The sequence below is a fragment of the Impatiens glandulifera genome, chromosome 8, assembly GCF_907164915.1.
Source record: "Impatiens glandulifera chromosome 8, dImpGla2.1, whole genome shotgun sequence".
In the NCBI taxonomy this organism is placed as follows: domain Eukaryota; kingdom Viridiplantae; phylum Streptophyta; class Magnoliopsida; order Ericales; family Balsaminaceae; genus Impatiens; species Impatiens glandulifera.
In genome coordinates, this window is record NC_061869.1 from 1,602,804 (window position 1) to 1,628,873 (window position 26,070).

At 27.6% G+C, this 26,070-nt stretch overlaps 3 protein-coding genes across 3 annotated transcripts; all 3 read left to right on the forward strand.

The window, feature by feature from the left end:
* Positions 1 to 1,387: 1,387 nt before the first annotated feature.
* Positions 1,388 to 2,967, forward strand: LOC124911834 (probable receptor-like protein kinase At5g20050). Its single transcript, XM_047452359.1, has one exon. It carries the CDS (start codon positions 1,481 to 1,483, stop codon positions 2,825 to 2,827), a length of 1,347 nt encoding a protein of 448 aa, XP_047308315.1. The 5' UTR covers positions 1,388 to 1,480; the 3' UTR covers positions 2,828 to 2,967.
* Positions 2,968 to 11,404: 8,437 nt separating this feature from the next.
* On the forward strand, positions 11,405 to 13,268 carry LOC124912465 (protein kinase PINOID 2). The gene is made up of 2 exons (XM_047453091.1): positions 11,405 to 12,066; positions 12,139 to 13,268. The coding sequence occupies exons 1-2, from the start codon at positions 11,480 to 11,482 to the stop codon at positions 13,061 to 13,063; spliced, it is 1,512 nt and encodes a 503-aa protein (XP_047309047.1). The 5' UTR covers positions 11,405 to 11,479; the 3' UTR covers positions 13,064 to 13,268.
* Positions 13,269 to 22,367: 9,099 nt separating this feature from the next.
* Positions 22,368 to 23,436, forward strand: LOC124912603 (zinc finger Ran-binding domain-containing protein 2-like). The gene is made up of 4 exons (XM_047453249.1): positions 22,368 to 22,431; positions 22,537 to 22,880; positions 23,072 to 23,142; positions 23,233 to 23,436. The coding sequence occupies exons 2-4, from the start codon at positions 22,537 to 22,539 to the stop codon at positions 23,241 to 23,243; spliced, it is 426 nt and encodes a 141-aa protein (XP_047309205.1). The 5' UTR covers positions 22,368 to 22,431; the 3' UTR covers positions 23,244 to 23,436.
* Positions 23,437 to 26,070: the final 2,634 nt, after the last annotated feature.

The window sequence follows — 26,070 nt, forward strand, 5'->3', positions numbered from 1 at the left end:
ACCTGCAAAACAAACCGATTTTTTCCAGTTGGAAAGGTAATTATATAAAATTTATATAATTATTATTATAATATTTAATTTATTTATGTAATGTCAGTATTATGTCTATGAGCATTACTTGTTACTTTTGCTTTTAACTTTAGCCTTCTACAATAAAGAGAAATAGAGAGAAAGAAGATAAAAGAAGAAAGCGACGGTTATTTTTCAAGACTACCTAATTCTTTCTATTTCATAAAATTATATATAAATATATATATATATATATATATATATATAATAATATGAATTTTTAATATATTATAATATTATATAAAAAAATTATTATATATAATTTGATTATTTTTTATATGCCTAAATAATTTATATATATAATTTATGTATTAATATATTTAAATTTATTAAAAAAATATATAAAAAATTCGGTTCAACCACCAGTGGTTTAACCGATTGAACCGGTCGGACCGAAGTACACCAAAAAACCGGGTTGATGACCGAAACGATTTTCAAAACATTGTATTTTTGAACAATTACTATATAAAAAATTAATATTTTTTATCTTTAACAAAAAAATATATATATATATAAAAATTAAAAATTAAATTGACTTGAAACAATTTCTTATTAACTATACCAACCACTCACATCTCTCTCATTTCACCACAACCGATTAAATTTCAAATAATAAATAAATTTTCTTTTCATATGAAACCTAAGCAATTTGTCAAAAAGAGAGAGTAGTTGTGGGAATTTAAATAATATACCTGAGTTGTAAAATTCAAATAGTTAGTTGAGTTCTGAGAAAAATCTAAACAAAAACTCAAAATAATGAAAAGTACTAGGAGAATTATAAATTAATAAACATATTTATATACATAAAAGAAAATAATAAATAATTATAATTTATGATGCTATATTAGTTTTTCTTTTCTCTATAAATTTTTTTTAATAATAATATCAATATAAATTATACGAATCCAAATCTATGTTGGGAAAGGTTGAGCTAAAGCCTGTTAAAAAAATAAAAATATAATAGTACTCCAAATTTTTAAAAAAATTCAATATAATTTTTTTTTATATCTAATTATTGAAAAAAAAGGTTAAATTTAACTTTATACCCTAGTTTTATTTAATTTTTTATTTTTTTTTACACACCACAACCCTAATTTTGAATCTATAACTATCTTATCTTAATCTAAACTTCCAATTGACTATTCAAAAAATTTGAACACCTAGTGAATCTTATAAACCTCACAAAATCTCTAATAAAATAGTTCAAATGTTCAATAGAAAACTTATGTTGACTTTAGTCAAAGAAAAACTCGGTCTTCATTGACGGACGAAAGAATATAAATAATAAATAAAATTTTGAAAAATAATTAATAATTCATTTTCACTCTCCTAAACCTTTTCATCTTCTTCTTCTTCTCTCCATCATCTCCATTAGGTTAAGCTTCGATCCAGCAGAAATGAAGCAGGTTTAATGGAGGACAAAAAGGCAAATATAATCGCCTTAATTTCAATCATAATTCTAACCCTTCTCATCATCATCTTCCGCATCACTTTACATCTCACCAAAACTTTTTATTTCATTACCGGCGCAAGTGGAGCAGCAATCTTCGCTATTATCGTTTTCGTCTTAATCCGTCACCGTTTCAACTGTCGTCGCCGATTACTAGAAACCCAATTCGCTTTACAAGGTAAAGAATTAAGAATCGAATACAGCTTCCTCAGAAAAGTCGCCGGCGTTCCGACCAAATTCCGGTACCGTGAACTCGAAGAAGCAACCGATGGATTCAAATCTCTCGTCGGCAAAGGAGCTTCCGCTTCAGTTTTCAAAGGAATCATGTCCGACGGCATCGCCGTCGCCGTCAAAAGAATAGAAGGTGAAGAAAGAGCCGAAAGAGAATTCAAATCAGAAGTTTCCGCCATCGCCAGCGTTCAACATAGAAACCTCGTACGTCTCCTAGGTTACTGTATAGTTCCGACCGGCCCACGTTTCCTAGTATACGATTTCGTCCCCAACGGATCTCTTGACAACTGGATCTTCCCGAAAAACCTAGCCAAAAACCCCACGCGCCGGGGAGGGGTTCTGTCATGGGATCTACGACGGCGCGTGGCGTCAGATGTCGCCAGAGCTTTGTCATATCTCCACCATGATTGCCGGAAAAAAATCCTCCATCTTGATGTGAAACCGGAGAACATACTCTTGGACGATGATTATCGTGCCCTGGTTACTGATTTCGGCTTGTCGAAACTAATGGGTAGAGATGAAAGTAGAGTTGTGACAACGGTAAGAGGAACAAGAGGCTATTTAGCACCGGAATGGTTGTTAGAACATGGGGTGTCTGAAAAAACAGATATTTATAGTTATGGTATGGTTTTATTAGAAATGATTGGAGGTAGGAGAAATGTTTGTGTTATAGATCATGGTCCTGATAAATCAATGAGGAAATTTCAATATTTTCCTAAATTGGTTTGGGAAAGGAAAAGAGCAGGGAAATTGATTGAGATAATTGATGAGAGATTGGAGATAAGTGAGATTGATGAGATTGAATTGAATAGATTGGTTTGTGTTGCACTTTGGTGTATTCAAGAGAATACGAGCTTGAGACCAACAATGGCGGATGTTGTTGAAATGCTTGAAGGACGGTTGCCGGTGGAAGAACCGCCGGAGACACAGATGATTGTCGTTGATTTATTGTCGATTGATCAAGAAGGGAATGAAAGACGGCGAGGACCGAGATTGGCGGCGGCGCCGGCGATGAATCAGGAAAGTAGGTTGTCTTCTACGTTATCGTTTGGGTTGTCGGTAATAACTGGCCGGTAAATTGGGCCCACCAATTGTGATTCATTTTTTACTTTTTTTAGTTCCGTATAATTTACGTTGTGTTTTTAATGTTTTATCATAACAAAAAATAAATTGTGATAAAATATTCAAGTCAATTTGATGGTGAAATATAAAATATTTTCCAACTAATCAATTATTTATATTTATATTTATTGATATTGAAAGGAGTTGTTAAAATTGAAGTCTAATTTGTTTTACTTTTATTTTGAATTGCATGGAATTGCATTATAAATCGGAGATAGGTGGATTTGCCCAATCTCATAAAATAAAGTAACATAATTCATAATATTCTTATTTTTTTTTAATTTAATTTATTATTTATTTATATAATTTTAAAAATATTAAAGTTTATTTTTATCTATCTGAATTTTCCAAAACTAATTGAAATCCATTCAGAACTTGAATTTTGGATCTGTACTTGGTAATATACTCCTCATCTGACCTAACTTAGTTGGTGACATTTAAGTTCACAGCTACTATGATCAAATATAACTAAATAAGTTTGGAAAATCCAATAGATTGTAGTTTATCGGTTTTATTTTATCAGTTAACTTATTTTAATGGTTCCGATTAATTGGTTTTAACGTTAACGGTTTAGTTAAACTATTTTTCTAATGATTTAACTGATTTCGATAATAATTTATATTATATATTAGTTATTTTTGTAAATAGTATATAATTTTAAGAGTAAGAACAGACACAACTAAGATTCTTAAAAAAAAATAGAGAGTTTGGGGTTTAGTGTAACTTAAATCATCATTTAATTCTTTTTTTTTTTCACCATTTACCATAAATATATACTTGTTCAATTAATAAAATTCATTTAATAAATTTAATATTTGGTTTATAAAATAAATGACAAAACCATACTTAACTGAATCCAGTTAATTACCAGACCAATTAAACACCTTATTACATATAAGTTTTCAACTTTGTTTCAAACTTAATCATCAATACAAATAATTTTTTATTTATTCTATACATATTTGAGAAAAAAAATCACATATTATATAATTGGACGTCTCATTTATGTTACCATAAATAAGTATAAAAATTATTTTTCAAATTTTTGTTATTGAATTTTAACTTATGCTAAAAATATCTTTTAAGTTGGAGTAGGGTGCCTCTCTAACTTACTAAATTAGAAAGATTTTTTTTTTAAACAAGTTTGTCAAACTTTCAAACCTCATAAAAATTAACCCACATTATAAGATTTTTTCTTCTATATTTACAACTAAATGAACACATATTTTTAGTATTTCTTATTTTTTATATATTATATTTCATTCCACATTTTATATTACTGTCCCCAATTTTATTAATTTATTTAAAAAAGTCTATTCACCTTGAGTTAAATTTGACTGCTAACAAGAGCTTAAAATAAAATAAAATTAAAATTTTACTTTTAATTGATTTATGTTCTCATTTGTTTTTATTATGTAATTCTTGATATAAAGTTCATGTGAAATCTAACCACCAAAACAGGTCGGCCCAATGGTTATATGTATATGCATTGGGACCACCCACCTCAAAATTATGTATATAAAAAAATATAATATTTAAAAGATATTTTCTTTAAAAGGTTTGAGTGTTTAAACTCTTAACTTAAAATTATTAAGTTTACAAAGATAATAGCTAAGTAATGTTATAGTTAATTTTGTTGTTTTTTATCTTTAACTATTATACATCTTTATAATTATTTAAAAAATATTTTAAAAATTCTAAAAAAATAAAATTGCGTAAGGTCTCATAGATATCCAACCTTAAAAATCAGCTCAACCCAATTGACAAAATGACGTGTCTATAGTATAAACAAATGAATTATGTTGTTTTAAATAAATTAAATATGTGCAACCAATTAATTAAGATAGTTAATTTGATAAATTTAATTTGGAAAAATTGTAAATATAATATTAAATCATAAAAATATTATTCAAAATACTAAACTTGAAATGGAAATGCAACAACTGAAAGATCTATCTATGCATAATGATGAAGAGTATTATTAGATCTATTCTTCATGTTTTTTTCATATTTTTTTGAAAATTATCTCTATGAAACTATGACATAAATATTATTATAACCATTATTTATAATATTAAAATACTTTTACTTTTAATATAATTAAATTTAAATTTAAATTTAAAATATTAAATCATTTATTTATTTTGATGTTGAATATAGAAAATTAGCATTTCACACTACAATTACGACTTTCAATTAAAGTAAAAATATTTTGATAATTTATTGATGATCTTGTTCCAACTGCATGTTCTACAAATCATGTCATGTCTCCTTTAAAAATAAAATTATGTCACGACGGTCGATTAAAAGTTTGATTTAATTGACCCATCAAGTTTTTCTCTATAACTATATATTATATAATTTTTATTTTTTTGGTAACCTAGACAAATGAAGGTGGATTAATTAAATCAAACTTTTGAGTATTTCCAATCAAACGATGCCACGTACATAAGTAAAGTCCTCTTTATCTAGCTAGCTAACTAGGTTGTGTGAATTAGGTGACCCAATTATGTAATTGCCTTTTTGTGATATGCGTGATTCCAAAGCGTTTGGTTTGATGGATATATATATAAACGGGTATTAGATTTTTATTAAATTTGTAATCTTTTTTTTTTTATTTCAAGACTTTCTAAAATACATCTTATTTTATAAAAGAAATATTTTACCATCATATAATAATGCTTTAAAAATGTTTTTCTAAAAAAAACTCAATTTTAAAAAATCTATATCCAAAAGTGTTTGCAATAAGTTATTCAAAACACACACAATTAAAAAAGTAAAATTCATTAGAACAATTTTATTAACAAATACAAAAAATTAATTGAAATAAATAAAAATCTAAAACAAACCTAAAATGACCCAATTATTCCATTATTTTTTTCATAAACATCAAGATATATATAATAATAAGATTTAATAGAGATAAAAATTCTTAATAAAAAAATAGTTATATAAACCCTCGATTTTTCTTCTTCTAAATCCATTACACAAATGTTCTCCATTTTAATTCAAATGGCCAGTTTATCTAGTTATTAAATTTAATCCATTTTTTTAATGGGTCAATGAATAGTTTTGTAAACACGCAACAATAAAAATATAACAACATATGGAAAAAAAATCAAACAAATTAATAAAATTAATGTTTGTCAAGATTTCTATAAGGGCAATAAGATCCCGATATATTTTTTTTAAAAGTTTCAATTATTTTTATTAATTCCTTTCTCCTTTTTATAATTATTATTATTTTCTTTTAAATGTGAAACTAGTTTATAATCATGTAGACTCCGGGCAATTATTCTTTTAGAAAACAAAACATGAAATATCAATCACCAAAGCCATCAAAAGAGAGAGACCCATGGAAGACATTGATATCTAGAAGAAGAAGAATGACAAATCTACATGAAACCTAATTCTCTTCTCAAAAACAAACAAACTAGCTATAGCTTTGATCACCGCCATGATTGAATATTATAATATTTATAAAGAGATGATTAATAGATTTTTTTTTTTTTTAAAAAAAAGGCATATTGTTGCCGACCTTTTTAGTGTATTTGATTCCATGCATGCATTATAATAGGTCGAATCTTCAATTCTAGCAAGTTACTATTTGAAAGGGTATGGCTTGAGAGAGAGAGAGAATGTGATATGCATGGATGGGGCAAGTTATGGAGGTTCGCAAGTCCCAATAAGTTTGCCCATGAGACAATATATAAAAACACAGTATTCTGTTGCCTTAAATTGAAACCAAATATTGATCAAGATAAGATCTCGCAGGCATAAAAGTAAGGATAAGAAACAAACATGTTTTATTGCCATGTTTTCTATCTATATACCTTTCAATTCTTGACAAGATCCAATCTTGTCAACCATATTCATGTCATATATTTATATGCCATAAGATCATCAAACCATATTTACTACTATACTATTCTTTAATTAATTGTAAATATGTCATTCACTTATTAGTGGATTTCATATACTCAAAAGTGGATGAGGATGAACCAGTTAAGTTGACACAAGATATACCAAGATTAGGATATGGCCCGAGCTAGTTAAGACGAGGTCGTCAATACCTGTTCTAAAGAGGAATTACACACATCATTTGAACGCTCGAATGCTTGAAATAGAAAAAAACTTACAAATTTTAAGAAATTCGTCATGATATTTAATTCGAATGATTTAAAAGATTACAACTTTTTCTAAGTTAAATTACTAATAGAAAAATGAATGAGGTGAAGAAATAAGTATATTATAATAAGGTGAATTATGCTAAGTAGTTTTGACAATTCATGTTAAGTTGAACTTAACTAATTTTATCATCTTCCAATAAAGTATGAATATATAAAATGGGATTATCTGAGCTTTCGTGATCAGTGTAGACTTCATTCATGAATCTGGAACAATGATTTAATTAATTATTTATTTATTTTTGCTTGAATTGATGTATCAATGTATCATGATGATAAATTGATAATCATCAATATATCCATGGGCATCAATTGATGGCCATATCATCATATTATTCCATACCCAAATGGGTCCATCCCAAAAATCATCAAATTAATTATATATAAGTAGTGGAAGTTCTACAGGTTTCACAATCATATTTCAGATCTAGTAAGTCGTCAAAATAATATCTTTCTAAACCAAGATTTAAAAAATGATCCAATTTTCCAATTGCCAAATAAACAGGTATTTTTCTAAAATAAAAATTTAAATTAATTAATTAATTATTTTTTAAAAGTTAAAAACTAGCTACATTCGGCCGTCATAAGTAAAAGTTAATATATTTGTTAGTAAATTTAGAGAAACTAGTACACTATCGTACTGACACCACATCTTTAACTTAGGCCATTTTAATTTAGAATTAAAGAAAAGCATGACAATCAAATTAAATATATTCCAACTTTGTAATTAGGAATGAATTTAGGAAATTGAGTTTGGTGAATTTTTAAAAATGATAATAAAAAAAATTATGGATAAAATGAGTAAATAAAAAATAAATTTTGTTATTTTTTAAGATTAAGATAAATAAATAATAAATGAAATTGAAAGAATTAAGAAATTAGAGAGTAATGGATGATCCATTATTTTTTTTATGAATCCGTTTATGTTTGTATATAATCAAAGTTAAAAAAAAACATAAAAATAATTTGTCCCGTGGAACATCATTCCTAAGCAAATTGAGTGGTTTTCCCATGATTAGTGTTAGATTTGTGATATCCTTCTACAATATTTGTTTTTTCTTTTCAAATGACTGAGATATCAACGTAATAGTACAAACTCATACAAAAATTTAAAAAAATTATGACATTAATTTACGGGCTAGTTTGATTTAGCTTATTCTAACCTTATTGACGTCAGTTTATTCGAAAATACGTTTGATAAGTTCTTAGCTTATTTAATCGTTAAGTTTGGATAGGTTTGATTCAGCTTAAAAGCTAAGTTTATTTATTTAATAATTAATATTATATATATAATATTATATATATATATTAATTTGATTTTAAATAATTTAAATTAAAGAATAACTTATTTGAAAATAAATTATATTAATATATTAATTTTTATTAACATATAATTTTAAATATTAATAAATAACTTAAATTAAAAATTAATATATTTTAAAATAAATGATATTAATATATTAATTATTATAAATATATAATTTTAAATATATTCAATATATATAGAGAAAGAAAAATGATTATGTGAGGGAATTTGGTGAGGGAATGACTTGACGTAATCTTATTCGCTGAAAAAATCAAATAATTTCTCCCTTTTCTCTCTCTTTCCTCCCACTTTTACATTTTACAAGATGACAAGTCATTCTCTCACCAAATTCTCTCTCTATCACTTCTCATATATAAATATTTAATAATATTTTAAATTTCCAAAAACTTATATTTTCTTTGAAAATCACTATTTTGTTTCTATTTTTAATTTTTTCAAAAAATATTTAAATGATTCATTAAATAAAGAAAAGTAATTTATTATTATTATATATATATTCACTTTTTTACACTCTCTCCTGCTCAATCTTTTAATTCTTTTAATTGTTAATTTTATTTTTAGCCATCTCACCCTCTTTTTATATATTTATTTAAGTTAAGTTAAATTCATCTCAATTATAATATGTATTTTTAGATAATTAATTAAAAAAATTTTAAAATATATTTATAAATTAAAAAAAAATAAAATGTATTTATATTTCATATTTTTTTTAATTATTTTATATATTAAGATACATATATTATAAATAATAAATAAAAATGTATTTAAATGTATATTTTATTATTATTATAATTTTATATAAATATATAAAAATATTAAAAATATATGAAATAGATGAGAAATAATAAATAAAATAATTAGAAAGAGATTAAATATATGAGAGAATGAATAAAATAATTAAAAATTAATGAAATATACGAAAGAGGATAAATAAAAAATATTTAAAATTGAAGAGAGAGAAAAACGTTGAGATTATAAGTTTTTACGTGAGCTTATTAGGCAAAGTTAGTGTAGCAGCTTATTACGCGAACGGTCGTTTAAACACTCAATCAAACAAGACCTACCTAAATGATTTGAAATCTACTAAATCAAAATAAAAAATATCATAAATATTTGTGATGAACAAACAAAATGATGAAAGAACAAAAGTTCAGCCACATAAATAATAACTAGTTTTGAGTACTCAAAAAATCCACAAACTAGGGGTAAAGGAAATGAAGTTATTTTATAATAATAAATTAAAAAAAGAAAATATTTAATTGTAAAAATACAGATAACATTTCCATTCTCACAACATTAATTGTACTATATTGAAAGATAGGTCATAGAAGAATCAATTCAATGGGACTCACATGTGTCACAAAGTAACCTAGCTAATTAAAACAGCCAACATATAAACACATAAAAGAAAAAGGTGACATTGTCGTAAAATATTTAATTTTTGAAATGACCAAATTGAGGCAGATTTTATTGAATACTGGCCACGGATGTCTCATGTACTCTATATACCAACTAATAATATAAACAAATTATTTACTTTTTATCAATCGCCTCAAAATGTCAATATCATTCAACTACAGTAAAATAAATTTTATAAAAAAGTAAAAAAGTTTAAATACTAGCTAGCTAGTTTACGAATCTACCCCTACTTGGATACCCCAAATCAAATGGCATCCAAAGCAACTGGCAGCACTTTTTGCCATAAGGATTATGAAATCCTTTTTGACCGTCAACAAAACACCAAATATATTTAAATATTCATCCAATAAATTTATTTATAAAAACTTATATATATTGTCTAAATTTCATATAAATAATATGGTTTTTGCTCTAATAAAACTTATTAATAGATTTATTAGCTAATAGGGTATTGTTTGATCCAATCAATGGCTAAATCCTGTTTGATTAAGCTTAGTTTATTTGTTTAAAATTATTCAGAGCTTGTTTGATATTGGGTTTTTTGTTTTTTTTTTTATTTTCTAAAACTCAATATTTTCCCTCATTTATCTTCATCTATTTCATCATATATTTTTTTTTTATTTTAAAAAAATTAATCAATATTATATAAATAATAATCATTTAAACATAATGACAAAAATAATACAAAAGTACGAGTGTTCGCCTAATCTCTAAACATAACACAAAATATAACGAAATTAACTATTTAAGAGCAAAATTGAAAAATATTTATTAACTAACAAAAACAAAAAAACTTTAAAAAGATCAACGATTTTTCAGAAGAAATTTCCCTTATTTCGTTATTTTAAGTAAAAATAAAATTTTAAAAAATGTACGAGTGTTTAAATAATCACCAAATATACCACAAAAGTGAACTAAATTAACTATTTAAGAGCAAAATGAAAAATGGTAACCAAAAAACCAAAAAAACAACTAAGAGATCTTCAATAAATCAATGAATTCACCAACTAACTACACCAATTTTCTATAAGAAATAGATATTCCTTATTTCATCACGATTTGGAGTAAAAAATTTGGGTGAAGAAATAAGAAAAAAATGACAGTGACACAATTTAATTGACCATAAAATACAATATTTTTTATTTCTACTCTATTTTCTCACACTTTATTAATTTTTTTAAACAATAATTTCGCGTCATTCTTTCTCCTCACCCTCTCGTCCTTATTCCTCCTCATTTCATTACTTTCTTAATCTATTTAAATATCAAATTACCCTTTATTTAATACTTTCTTTCTCATTTATCTATCTCATTTATTTTAAACCATAGAATAGTCATTAATCTTTATAAAACCAACTATTTTTAAAATTAAGTAAAATAAAGATTTTACACAAAAACCTAATAAAACCCAAAAAAACTCCAAAATCAAATTAGTGTAAAAAAAAAGTATTAACAATTTAAAACATTGAATCAAACTAGGCAATATTAGGAGGAGAGAGAAAAGGGCATTATGAAAAAGTAGTACGTAGAATTCAAAAGGGTTTTTCTTATATAAATATAGCTACAAAACATAAACATAAAGACATCATCACCACCTTTATTTTCTAACCCTATATTACAATTACTACATCCCTATTACCTATACCTATCTATCTATCTATCCATCCATCATCAAATGACAACCATAACACCTCTCAACCGTGACGAATCCGACTATGACAGCAGCAGCTCCTCCACCACCACCGTCCCCGGCTCCGGCCGTCTCAGTTGGATGAGCAGCAGTCGCCGGAGCTCCATCTCCGCCGTCTCAACCGACTCATCTCCTCCAATCTACAAACCCCACAAAGCCCATCAAGTCGCTTGGGAAGCAATGGTCCGGGTCAGACAATCTAATTCCGGTCGGGTCGGGCTCGATAACTTCCGTTTGCTTCGTCGCCTAGGTAGCGGCGATATTGGAAATGTTTATCTTTGTCAGATAAGAAACGACGTCGTTCCACGGACAACGGCGGCGGCGCCGCCAAACTGTTTTTATGCTATGAAAGTTGTGGATAGAGAAGCGTTGGCTATAAGGAAGAAACTTCAAAGGGCGGAAATTGAAAGAGAGATTTTGGGAATGCTTGATCATCCTTTTTTACCGACGCTTTATGCACAATTTGATGCTTCTCATTATTCTTGTTTGGTTATGGAGTTTTGTCCCGGCGGCGATCTTTACGCCGCCCGTCAAAGACAGCCGACCAAACGTTTCAGCATCTCCACTACCAAGTAATGGTTTTTTTGAAAACTTTATGGATTCTAAATTAAGGGTTTTGCTCAAATTTGAATTTTTTTCTTCAGATTCTACGCGGCGGAGATTCTTCTAGCTTTGGAATATCTACACATGATGGGTATAATCTATAGAGATCTCAAACCAGAAAATATCTTGGTTAGAGAAGATGGTCATATCATGTTATCTGATTTCGATCTTTCACTCAAATGCGACGTTGTTCCAAAGCTAATCAAATGCAAATCCAAAAGAGAATCACATTCGTCAAGTTTTTGCTCAACACCTTCTTGTTCAATCCCCATGCAGCCAGTTCTTTCTTGTTTCTCGAAAAACAAAACCAAACCCAACTCCATTAATGTAAGAACAATTACAGAACGAGTAGGCAATCCAAACAGAGGAATCGAAACAGAGGATGATGATCAAGAAGAATACGAAACAGAGCTGGTGGCCGAACCAATACATGCACGGTCAAAATCATTCGTGGGTACCCATGAGTATCTAGCGCCGGAAGTAATCTCCGGCCAGGGACATGGGTCGCCGGTGGATTGGTGGACATTTGGGGTTTTCTTATACGAACTATTGTATGGGAAAACTCCATTTAAAGGAGAAAACAATGAGAAAACCCTAGTTAATATTTTGAAACAGCCGGTGAACTTTCCGAGGATTGGGGTTAATACAAGCAAGGAATACGATGATTTGGTTAATGTTCAAGATTTGATAAGTAAGTTGTTAGTGAAGAATCCAAAGAAGAGGATTGGGAGTTCACAAGGGTCGTTGGAGATCAAAAGACATGATTTTTTCAAAGGTGTAAACTGGGCTTTAATTAGATCAGTTAGACCTCCTGAAGTTCCCGGCGATCTGAGAAAGACGGCGGCGATGATAAGTCCGACGACCGGCGGCGGCGGTGGAGGGAGAAGAGCAATCATGACAAGGTTGATGAGTAAGAGAGAAAGAGATGCTCCATTTCAAATCCCAAATCATTTTGATTACTTCTAATTAATAAAATTAATAATAAATAGCTATATATATATATATAAATATTAATGTAAATTAATCTCAATATATATATATATATTATATAATATAAATGTAATTGGGTAGCTAATTAGTTAAGCAAAAGGTTTAGTTTTTATTTTACCTTATATAATTTCATCATCTTATTGTAATCACTAATGAAATGACAAATCAAATCATTGCTTCTCTAATTCTCAAAACCCATCTTGATTTCATAACTTTAATTATTATTAATCCATATTTATTAATTATTATGATGTGGAAAGAGAGGTGAAACTCATAATTGCCACCATGTTTCTCTCATGAGTTCATGTGATCACCATTATTACTACTACTATATACCTATCTTGATTTTGAATTTAAATTTATAAAGAAAACATCTTTTTGTTAATATCTCATCTGGGTTATCTTGTTTTTTTAAAATTAGATTAAAAACAAAATAAGACTCAATTCTTGGTTTATGGAAGCATTGGAATTCGTGACAGATGGATGATTGTAAAGGAAGAACAAAATCTAGGGTTTTGACCTGGGTGGTTTGATATTCAACAATAAAACACTAAAAAAAAACAACTTTTGATGGTAGATGGATGATGTGTTTTCTGTTTTGTCAGATTGAATTTGCATGCGGGTTTAGAAAAAGCACGGCCCACAATGAAAGTGAAAGTGACTGGCCCTGGATGAGAAAAGAGTAATCATATACATATTTATTTATTTATTTATCTATATCTGATTATTGATCATCATTATCGTCTCAGTCTGTCACCCAATATTTCTTTTTCTGTGACGAACTTTGAACGATCATCACATAATATACTATTTTGATGAATATCATCATCATCATCATAATGATCTTTCCACTTATTATATCACATAAAACAAATCCCCAGCGCCCCTAGATTATCGCACTAATTTAGTGTAATTTCAGAAATGTAATTAGGATTAGTACTAGATAAACAAATGTTGTTTAATAAGATGTTGATTAATACTAGAAAAGATATATATATTTTCTTAACAAAATGTTACAAAAGAAAGCATTAAGGAAACATTTGATAGTGACTATACTGTGGAAAGCACTAACTAAGAAGGGAGAGAGAGCTCTTAAAATCATGGACTGTCCAAAGCACTAACATTATAAGTAGTTGAGTTGGATTAAAATCATGCAATAATTTGGAAACCCATCAAAACATGATTAGGCCAATAGTAGAATTAATTTGGTTGAGGGTGTTGTGTCTTAGTCATTAGTAGGTTGTTGCAATGTTTGGATAGAACTGCATCGGTTGGATTTGTTGAAAACTTAAATTAAGATTTTTTTTTTTAGTAATTTAGAATAATATTACTGTTTGGGGGGTTTGTTAGATAACCCATAGATATAAATGAGAGACTTATTTAATAGACAGAGTTGACACCGAAGTTTAAGCTGCGCCCCAGCTTAGACAAACGTAAATTTTGTCCGCTCAAAAAATATTGATAAAAAGTGAGCTGCCATAGTGCACGGTTTGTTGTGCTTACCCTAGAACCGACCCTGTTAATACGTACTATAGTTTATTTTGACATTTGAAGAGACAAACATTTGAAGAGCCAAATACTTTGTATATAAATTAAAGTGACAATCAATTTTATATGAATAAGAAGAAATATAAAGTGAGTTAAAGAGAACAAAAGCATTACCAACTTTTATAGTTTTTTCCTCTTGTTACCTAGATGATTTAGTCTACATTACCAACTTTTATAGTTTTTTTCACATTTGCTACCTACATGATTTAGTCTAACGGGACTCTATTCTGATGATTGTCTTGTGAATTTCAAAATAAATGGTAGGACTTTCAGTGATAACAGTTGACCGAGAATTCTATTATGGAAAATCAGTGGAGACAGACGATGAATTTGTTAAGAATCTCTGATGTCGTTAATGCTAAATTTTATTTTGTTCGTTCATGAATATTTTTGTTTATATTTTAATTATTTCTCATAAATAATTAATATTTTTGAATTTCGGGTATGTTTGGTAATAATGTGGATACTTTTGTTTAAGTAGTATTAGCTTAAAAATAAATTGTCATCTATATTTCTATAACTTTTAAATAAAGTATTAAAATTAATTTGATAACCTGAAATATATAACTTTCATTTGATCTTCTAAATTTTGTGACGCACTTGTTTTGTGTTACTCAAGCTGACTGGACATCCAGCTAGCAAAGCTAATAGGATGACGTGGCTTGGTTTGACTTGTCAATGAGTTTGTGAGGGTTTCGATCCATTTATTTATCTGCAGGCCCATTAGCTACCACCATTTTATTTAGAGCTCATTATTTTATGAAAAATAAATTGTCTGGAAAAATAAGTTATTTTTTAACTTAGTATAATATATATATAATTTCAATTAAAAAAATAAGTAAAAATTAGTATTTTAGTTAATAAATTAATGAAGTGTTTAATTAAAAATAAATAATAATAATATTATTCATATTTGAATTATTTAAATAATATTGTTTAGTATGAGTTTATATGAAATTAGATTATTGGCGAAAATATAAAACAGTATGAATCGTTTAAGCAAAAACGAAAAAAATCATAACCTAAGAAAAATAAAATATTGAAAGACAATAAGAAAAAAAATATCGTAGTTAAAAGACAATAAATAAAATAAAATATATGTACGTCTTCGATAAGGGCGACAAACTCTCAACCGACTCAATAGACTTTCGAGAACGAATCTTAGAAAATATCATAATAATAACGTTACGAATAATACAAATAGATCGAATAAAGTACTACAAACGTTTTCTTTCAAACCAATTGTAAAGAGTCCACCAAAGATAATCGAAATATATCTTAACCCAACAATTTAGACCCTCTATATCTACTGTCTCGATCCAAACTTTTCAATATCTACTGAGTATACAATACTCAATGTGAATTTCAGTTTTACTTAAAAAAAAAACTACTTAACACTCCATAAAATAAGGTAAAATGTTAATTAAACCTATGAAAATACTATAAAAATATTAGTAGAAAGAAATAAAAAAAAAAATTCTTTATATAGTTATATTTTTTTATGGACCAAATTTATGCATGAATTTAATCTCTTAAAAGTTTTAAAAAATCATATAAAATAAAACAGCTCTAAAATATTATAAAATAAGATTGGTAATATGAATGGAATAATTTAATGTTAAATTTCGAATCTATAATTTATTCTCTCGGACAAGGATATCAACAAGTCCAGAAGGGAATGCCGCAAAATGCAGCGAACGGTGGCCGGGAAAAATAATAAAGGGAATTTGCGATCTAAGAATATTTTATGGTGGCCCCAATTAGTACAATCATTGAGCATATTTTTTATTTTTATCAAATTTTTATTATTTTTAATGTATTAAAGTTATAGTTATAAGGTTAATATTTTAAATAAAACAAATGAAAATAAGAATAGTAATAAAATATTACAGTGTCAGAAAAGTACATGGATCCAAAAATCTAAGTTGAGATAGGAATAAAAAAATTTGGAGTAAACTTAAAATGAAATAACGATAAAATTATGAATAAAACGAGATAAAAAATATAAATTTTGTCATTTTTAAAAAAATAGTAAAATAAATATTGAATTAAATTGAAAAAAAATCAAAAAATTAGAAGGAGTCACAATTTTACATAAAAATAACAAATTTCGGAGGAGTAGGTTACGTAAATCCGAACTTTTATATTGTTTCCAAATTGTGAATAAAGTAGCAGAGAAATGATAAACTAAACGAAAAATTCAGCGAAAACAAGTCCATGAATCTGACGTGGTCTGCCACGTTGCCCCACGTCCTGAAACGCACATTTCACGATACTTTTAATTTTCTCTCTCCTATTTACGTGTGTTTCGGGACCCAAATGACCGTTTGAGGATATTTTTAATTTTTTCTCTCTTACAAAAACGTGAATTTTATGACATTTTTAAAATTTTATCTCTCCTACCCACATTTTATGCCACGTCGATTCGTATACTTACTTTTCTTGAAATTTTGGTTGAGTTTATCAATTTTTCAAAATAATATTGCCTAATTTTGAAAAATCACTTATTAAGATACATGACATTTGTGATTGTATTTTCATTTGCTAATCACTCTTGAGTTTGTAGTGTTAAAATTGAGTGATGTTAATTTAGTTTGTGATAATTTCCTTAATAAAAAAATAACTTTTTATGTAAAGTTGTGATACAAATCAGATTCTTTAATAAAAAAGAAAAGAAAAAATACTTATAGTTAATATATATATAATATAGGGGGTAAGAGGCGTTACTGTTATTAAATATAGCCTACTACTATATATATATTATTAAATATATATTTGAGTCATTGGAATATTTAATATGATTCCAGCTTTGGTGGCCACATACCCCCTTATGGACACAATGGATATGTTCTTTTCTCTCTCACAGTTTAGAGTAATATATCTTATGCTTATGCTTATTTTTTTAAAGAATTAAATCTTATCTAATTAATTCAATTTTTGGTGGGGTGTACAAAAAGATGATGACAAAACCTATTAATTTATTTTTATAAAAATTATAAATTGAGTAACTATCAAAACTCAATCAACAGTGAAATTAAAACTCTAAACAAACAACTAAATAATTATGCTTCAAAATTAGGACTTAGAATCAAGATTAAGATACAAATAAAAAAAAAAATAAATAAATATAAAGTTCCATAATTCTAAATTAATACTTTATTATTTACATTGTCATAACTATTTAAAAATAAAATAAATATCTTATTACTTCGAATAGAAAGGTACGGGGTAAAATTGTGCATGCACACATATTAATTAAGGTGTTACTTAGTCATAATATCTTGTTTAAAAGCCCTAACTAATTATTTAGAAAGATTAAAATTTGAACAATTTTTAACTATCTTTTGTATATGATGTTTTCTTTAATTTGTTTGTTATTTCAATATTGTAGTGCTAAATGAAGATATGTATATAATTATGATGGAAGTTCAAGTATATGTTAGAAGTAATTAACGTTAATCATAAAATTTAATTTTGTGGATTAAGCTTAATATATATATATATATATTTATATTCGCAGGGTGGATCTTTAGTCCACTTCCAAAATAATATATAATAATTTATTTATTTTTAACGTTAGAATGTGACAATATCTTTATTTTCTTAAATTTTTTAAAATTAATTCACTGTTGCTTATTTAATTCTTACAAAAATAGATAATTTACTTTTTATCCTTTATTTTATCTATAATTTTTTCATTATTTTTTACATTATTTTTTACTGGACCGTCTCTATTGCCAGGACGGATCTACGTAACTCATCCGAAAAAAGAAACAATTTTTTTTACTATAAAAATGTGTAATTAGCCCTAATTTTAAAAAAAAATCTCAATATAATTCTTTGGAGGTTTATCTAATTATTAAAAAAATTATAAAATTTAATTTTATTTAATCGTTTTTTCCAAAATATTCTCGTTATTTTTTGAAGTTCACTCAACTCTGAATCCTGGATCCGTCTCTATAAATCTGTAGTTAGGCAACAATGAGAGGAGGGACGCCCTTCTTCAAAACCTTTGTGCACGTACGATTAATTATTTTGTTGTATGTTGTCTACTAACCTTGTTTGTTTTTTAACATTATATTTTGTTTCGTTATTTTTAAACGAGTCACGTGTTTTATATATCATTGATCTTTAAAATAAATAAAAAAAAAACAATGGGAACATTGATCAGGATTTAAAAGCAACGGCTAAATATATTTGGCCATATATTTTATTATGTAGAAAGAGTGTTTAATTAATGGTGTGGATTCTGGTGGAAAATAATTGAAGAGAATTGGCCACTTCTTGTCTGAGGTTTTTTTTTTCTCCGTTTGGACAACGAAGAAGTGAATATTTATATTATATTATTATATGCGCATTGTCTGCCCTCCTTTTTAGAAATAAAAATAATAATAATATTATTAATAAAAATGGTTCAACGCATTGTGTTACTGTCTTGTAATGGGGATTATGATTCCCTCTTATCGAATCTCACCTCAACACGTAGCTTTCTTTCATTGCCATGTCACCACCAATCATGTCCCCCCATTTTTGTGACTCATACATACATACATACATTATTAATTACATTTATAATTTCGGATCTATACCACTTTTCTAATCACAATAGTTTTCTACTAGATTTATTCTTCCATCATTGAATTGTAAAACTAAACGCTACTATCATTTGCTTGAAGTTTAGATGATTTACGAATAGTGACGGTCTTGAGTTTTGGGCTGCTCAGCCCCACGAAAAAATGTTGATTTTTTTTATTGACCTATGTCTAGTTTATAAAATTGATAAAAAAATAATTTTGGTAAAAACTCTTAGTTTTATTTCAAACAAATATACTAGAACTTTTATGTTGAAAAATACAATACATATATATCTTAGTTTTTTTTTTTTTAGTAAATGGGCTACCCTGAGATTGATCTGACTTATCCGAGGGCTATTTCAGGGCCGATCCTGTGTACGAATTCAAAAATTTTAATTGGTTAGAGTTTAAGAAAATAATAGAAAAATATGAATAAAACGAGTATATAAATATAAGTTTTATTATTTGTTTAAGAAATAAATTAATAATAAATTAGATTGAAATTTAAAAAAAAATTAAGAGATAATATGACAAATCTATCCTAATTTTAATTTTTATAACATAACATAGTTCCGCACTACTAGTTAAGACTCTCGTTGTGCACCATGTGATAATTTGATTGTCTTTTTAGTATTTATTTATTTGTGAGATTTTGTTTATTTGGAGAGTTAATATAGTTTAGATTTGTGGGTTCTATCTTTTTTATTTCTCCTCACTATTTATCATCAAGTCGTTGAACTCTCATAGCTAACTAGATAAAATATTAAATTATTAATGAATGTTATGTTTTTAAGTGGTAATTTTTATATATTTTTTGCGATTATTTATTAATTAGATCCATAGATTCAGCGCAAAGATTGACAATTTATAGTAACAAGAACAAAAAAAAGTTTTAAAATATTTTGAAGGAAAGGTCCACATGTTCACGACTTTTTTATGGTGCTAGTGGTGAATAACTAGTTTTAACCCGAATGAAGCGATTATCATCAAATTTCTTGTATATTTTTTGTGGTAATTTTGAGGTCTATTTAAAATATATATTGCATAATACAATATGGTTAAGAGGACAGGAAGGACCATAAACTAGCTGGAGTGACTGACATAAAGAAATTATACCCTATTTTTCAAAGGGTCAAGGATCAAGAAGACTTCATAGGACATTCTTTTCACTTTCTAATTTGGGATAAGATAATAAAATTAATAATCTAGCTACTGTATGTGGCGCCTGCCATTGCAATTAAGATTTATTCTGTTTCCTCTTTTAATTTATTTTTATTAAATAATTATATTATATAGTTCGCATAATTCAATGTAAGTATATATATGAATCAACTTTGAAAGTTGAAACCTAGCTATCTCTCATACACATTTTGGTTGATATAAACTTGTAAATTATAATGAATCACTGAATCTCTGAACTGATCGACTTTTGAATTATTGCTTGAGAGAATATTGGCATTTGACAGCAGAAAATAATACATGCTTTAATAATTATATATGGATGAATGGAATTGATTCTCAATTTAGTTGGCCAAACAGGGCACTACCTTTATACATCTGATTACGTGGATTCCACGTGGACATATCACAGTACCTAGTTGTTCTGTCCACGTAGGATATGTCCATGTGAAGAAGATATGGGAGTATTTACCCTCACATACATTTAATTGATCAAGTAACAGCTCCCCCTTATATAACCTTACCTTAAATAGACCATTCAAAAGAATAATGCTCTTCTTTTCGATCTCTTCATAATGCTCCTAGAATAATGACCATTTTTTATAATATATATTTTTTCTCATATATATGCTCATCCTTAAAGGCTTAAAAAGATTGGAAATTGATAGTATTAATTAATTTCGATCACTATCTCAAGCAAGGCTGACCCTGGGTTAAGCTTAACAAGCCCCGGGCTAGGGCAGTCCACTCCCCAAGCATCCCATTTAATAAAATAAACAAGATATTTCTAGTATTTTTTTAATATAAATAGATCTAGCCTAGTGATTTAAGATAAATACATGAGAATATTATATGGACATGAGTTCAACCTCACTAAAACTAAAAATTAACGTTTTTTTAAGTTGGGACAGCCCAAAACTCGGGGCCGACTCTGATCTCAATTACTACATTTTAAATAATAACAATAAGTCTAACTAATTATAGTTACAACCGAGCTGGTTCCTAGTTTTAGGCGGTCCCAGACCTGTTAAAAAAATGATTTTTTTTTTTGAAATTTGAACTCAAAAATTCTAAGTTTGTATCTTAAACCAATAGTTACAATATTTTATATTTAAAAACCCACAAATTTATCTAAATATTTTATATGTTTTATTAAAAGAGTTGTCTATCCCAAAAAGCTTGTTGGGCTTACCCGGGTCGGCCCTGGTGACAACTATGGACAGATTCAATAATGAAATCGGGGTAGACTTGAAAAAAAATTGTGGACTTTTATTTTTAGAAAAATTGTGAATGAAACGAGTAGAATAGCGTAAATTTTTGTCTATTTAAAAAATTTAAAAATTAATAATAAATTAAATTTTTAAAAAATAGAAAATTAGGCAATTATGTTTCATTTTTAGCATAAAAAAAGTCAGGGTGATTTTAAACTGACTTCAATCCTAATGTAGATCCGCTACTAATTGACAACCAACGACGAATCCATAAATTAAAGTTTGGGTAAACTTGAAAAAAATGGGTTGGATTTTAATTTATTTTTTTTGATAAATTATGAATGAACGGAGTAGATAAAAGTACTATTTTTTGTTTATTTGTTAGAGTTAGAGTAAAAATAGTTAATTAAATTATTTAAATTAAAAAATTAAGGTATTATGTGACATTTTTAACATACAAATTAAATATATATTTTTTACTTGAGTCCACCTCAATCCTACCCTAGATTCGCCATAGTGTCAACTACAATCAAATCCGAAAATGAATTAATTACGTGTATATGCATGGGGGACTTTGTTTAGGGTTGCATGATATTTGGAAACCATATATATCAATATGTATATATACTTTATGACAACATCTTAAAAAAAATAAATATTTATAATAAGATGAAAGAAAATAAATGGACTTTATCCAAAAGGGCCCCACCTTATTAGTATATAAAGAACCCCAATCCCATTCTTTAGAAACACCAAGTCCATTACCATCTTCCATCCTCAATCTTCAATCAGCAAGAAAGATATAGCCACTGCAAATTCAATTTACTCAAAGGTAAGGATATATAATAGTGTTACATTTTATATATTCAATAACAAATTAGTATTATATAGTTTTATTTTGTTAATTAATGAAATGGGACATTATTGTGATGTGTAGATGAACAGAGATGGAGACTGGATGTGTGGTACATGCCAACACATGAATTTCAGGAGAAGAGACGCATGCCAACAGTGTACACGTCATAGGTTTGGAGGTGACGCGGCTGCTGACATGGCATCCTACGGAATGACGATGATGACGGCGACAAAACCGGGTGACTGGTATTGCACCTCAATTAACTGCGGTGCTCACAATTTCGCTAGCAGAACTAATTGCTACATGTGCGGCGGGTTCAAAGACGAGTATTGTTATGGACCCGCCGCCGGAATCATGGCCGCAGCTGCATTTCACGATGGCTCGGGCTTACCCGGATGGAAATCCGGTGACTGGCTATGTAAAAGGTTAGTATATGCATGTCAATATGTCATGGCACACACCAATATCGTGTCATTCTTTGAAATGATTGAAATTTTTACAAATTTTTTGTATTAGATTTTCAATTCACTCAAAAATTGACACATTTTATTTTTTTTACAAATTATTATCTCTCCATGATTTCTCAATTAATAATATCATTCTAATTTATGGACAGATTTGGATGTGGTTGGCATAATTATGCTAGCAGGATGGAGTGCTATAAATGCAAAACCGCAAGAGATTATGGTATAAATTATGTCTACACTACAAATTTGGGGGGTGGAGTACATATTATTATTAATTGGTTTATTTATTTATTTCTTATTGTGTGTGCAGGTGCAATGTAAGAGAAATTTTATATTACAAGCAAGAAGATGATTTGAGGGCTTACTACTAAATTACTAATTTGGCCCCCTTCTTTTGTTTTTGTTTTTTTTTTTTATCTTTGTTCTTTTCTTTTTATCCAAATCAACTCATTAATCAAACTTTTTGACTAAACCTTTGTAAGGACCAATTGCAATCAAAAAGATCTCATGAGTTTTGATATCGACTATTAGCGTTTATATTTATGTTTGCGACGGTGAAATGAGGAGGAAATATGAGTTCCTTCAATTGAACTAATAAGAAAAATGGGGGAAATGTATATATATAACACATATGATATACCAAAGGGTTAGTACTAATTTGAATTACCAAGCATTTAAAAAAATGTACAATTTAAAAAAGGTTAAAACATGGAATCCAAAATGAGATTCAATTAAGTAAATAGAAGGAAAGAAAAAGAAGGATTCTGAAAGCATAAAAATCTGCAGAAAGTAATAATAATTGATGAAGAAGATGAGAACCGGATCCGGATGCCTATCCCCTCAATTATAGAGACATATCAATGTTGCCAATTTCCAAAGCTATATTTGTCAAACCCCCAACTTTCAAATAATCATATATTTTTAACTCTATATATCAATTTTCAATATTAATTTCAATGTTTTATGAAATCGCTTATATTATAAAATCACTTTTAAATAAATAAACAAATATATGTTTTTTTTTTTTGCGGGACCATATTTCCCTAAGCTCTCAACATTAATGGAGATTTTGAAACTTAGTGTCTTAAAATTTGAGCTATACTATCCTATACATAAATGGTTATCTATTTGTATATTTATAACTCAAGAAAAAATAAAAAATAAATTATAATGAAGATGAGTTTTTAATTGATTCAAATCTAACTAATACTAATATAATAGAAAAAAAAACAAGATTACACAATCGATCATATTATTATAAATTTTCCTTCCACAAATATTGGTCATCGAAAGGATCCCGAAGACCCCTAGGAGCACGAAAGATACAATCTTTCAGAAAATCGATTCATATTCAAATAGTGCTTACCCACACGGATAAGTTTACACTAACTTGTCATTTTGTGATTCAATTCGATATTTTTCTTGGAACATATCGGTAAGATCTAGTTCCTACCGCGGGATTTACATAATCAATCACATTAAATCGATTCATATTTGAAGGGTTCTCACTCGAATTGATAAGTTTACACTAACTTGTCAATTTGTGATTCAATTCGAAATTTTCCTTGTAACGTATTGGTAAGGACCCGATTCTTACCGTGGGATATACACAATCGATCACATTATTATAAATAACTCTTCAACAAATATTGGTCATCGAAATGATCTAGGCGACCCTTAAGAGTGTGTAATACACAATCTTTCAGAAAATCGATTCATATTCGAAGAGTGCATACCCGCAAGATAAGTTTATACTAACCCATAAATTATGATTCAATTCGAGATTTTCCTTGGAACGTAATTTAAAAAAAAATAGTATTCAATCAAGAAGAGTCGATCGGGAGTTTTGGGCTTCCCAGTCCACGGTTTAAAAAATATCGATATTTTTTTTTGTTGCTCTAGGTATGGTTTAAAATTTTGATAAAAATATAATTTTTGGTGAGATTTGAACACATAATCAGGGCCGACCCTAGGGTAATCCCGACAAGCCCACTGGCTAGGGTAACCCATTGAATAAAATACACTAAGTTTTTAAATAAATTTAGTAAGTTTTTTAACATAAAAGTGTAGCTTAGTGGTTTGTGATGAATAATTTTAATTTTTATTTGGTTATGGGTTATGTTCTCACTAAAACAGTTTATTTAACAAAAAAAAAAAATTAACTGAAATTAGGTTAGGCAAAAAAAATCGCGTTTTTCTACATGAGATAAGGCAACCCAATTCTCGGGGTCGGCACTACCCATAACCAAATAAAAAATTCTAAATTTTATCATAAACCACTAAACTACAATATTTTATGTTTTAAATTATATAAATTTGACATTTAATAAATGGGTTGTACTGGGGAGTAAGGTGCCCTATCCCGATAGTTTGTCGGGCTTACTTAGGGTTACTTAGGGTCGGCTTTGCATTTATGGTGTGTTTGGTAACAATGGAATTGGAGAGTCCAATTCCAATTCTTATGTGGTAAAACATTTAAAGATTTAGAATTAGAATTACAATGAAATTCAAGCTAGTCTATTTTTATAATTTTAAATTTCACTCTTTTTAGCTCAAAATTATAATATTAATTTTTGTTTCTATGTTTTTTTAAATAAAATATATAATTATTTTATCATTTACAACACAGTTAACATTTTCCGAAGATCTCTTCATTCTCTTCGAAATCTAATATTAAAAAGTTAAAATTTCGTAGCGATAATGTTTTTGTAAAAAATTTAGTAATTTAACATTTTGAACTAAGATATTTGTTTGTATTTAGCAAGTTAAATGTTGAACTAATATTTTGTTTTTGAATTTAGTATGTTAATATGTCGAATCGATATATTTTTTATTTAGTAAATTAACCTATCGAACAAATATTTTTTAAAAAAAATATCGATTCAATATTTTTTTTTTCTTCATAAGAATATTCTAGTTACCTCTAAACAAATTTTTTTACTAGTTAAGTTATTGTTGTGTCGTGACAAATATCTTAATAATATATAAAAAAAATATATTGAAATTGTTTTTGTTATACTTTTCTCAAAAATATAAATTTTAAGTGAATTACAATTTTAAAAATTTTCCAAGCATAATAAATTAATTTTAGTTCAATGCAATTTTTTTAAAATTTGAATTGAAATAGAAATGATCCTATATATGAAAC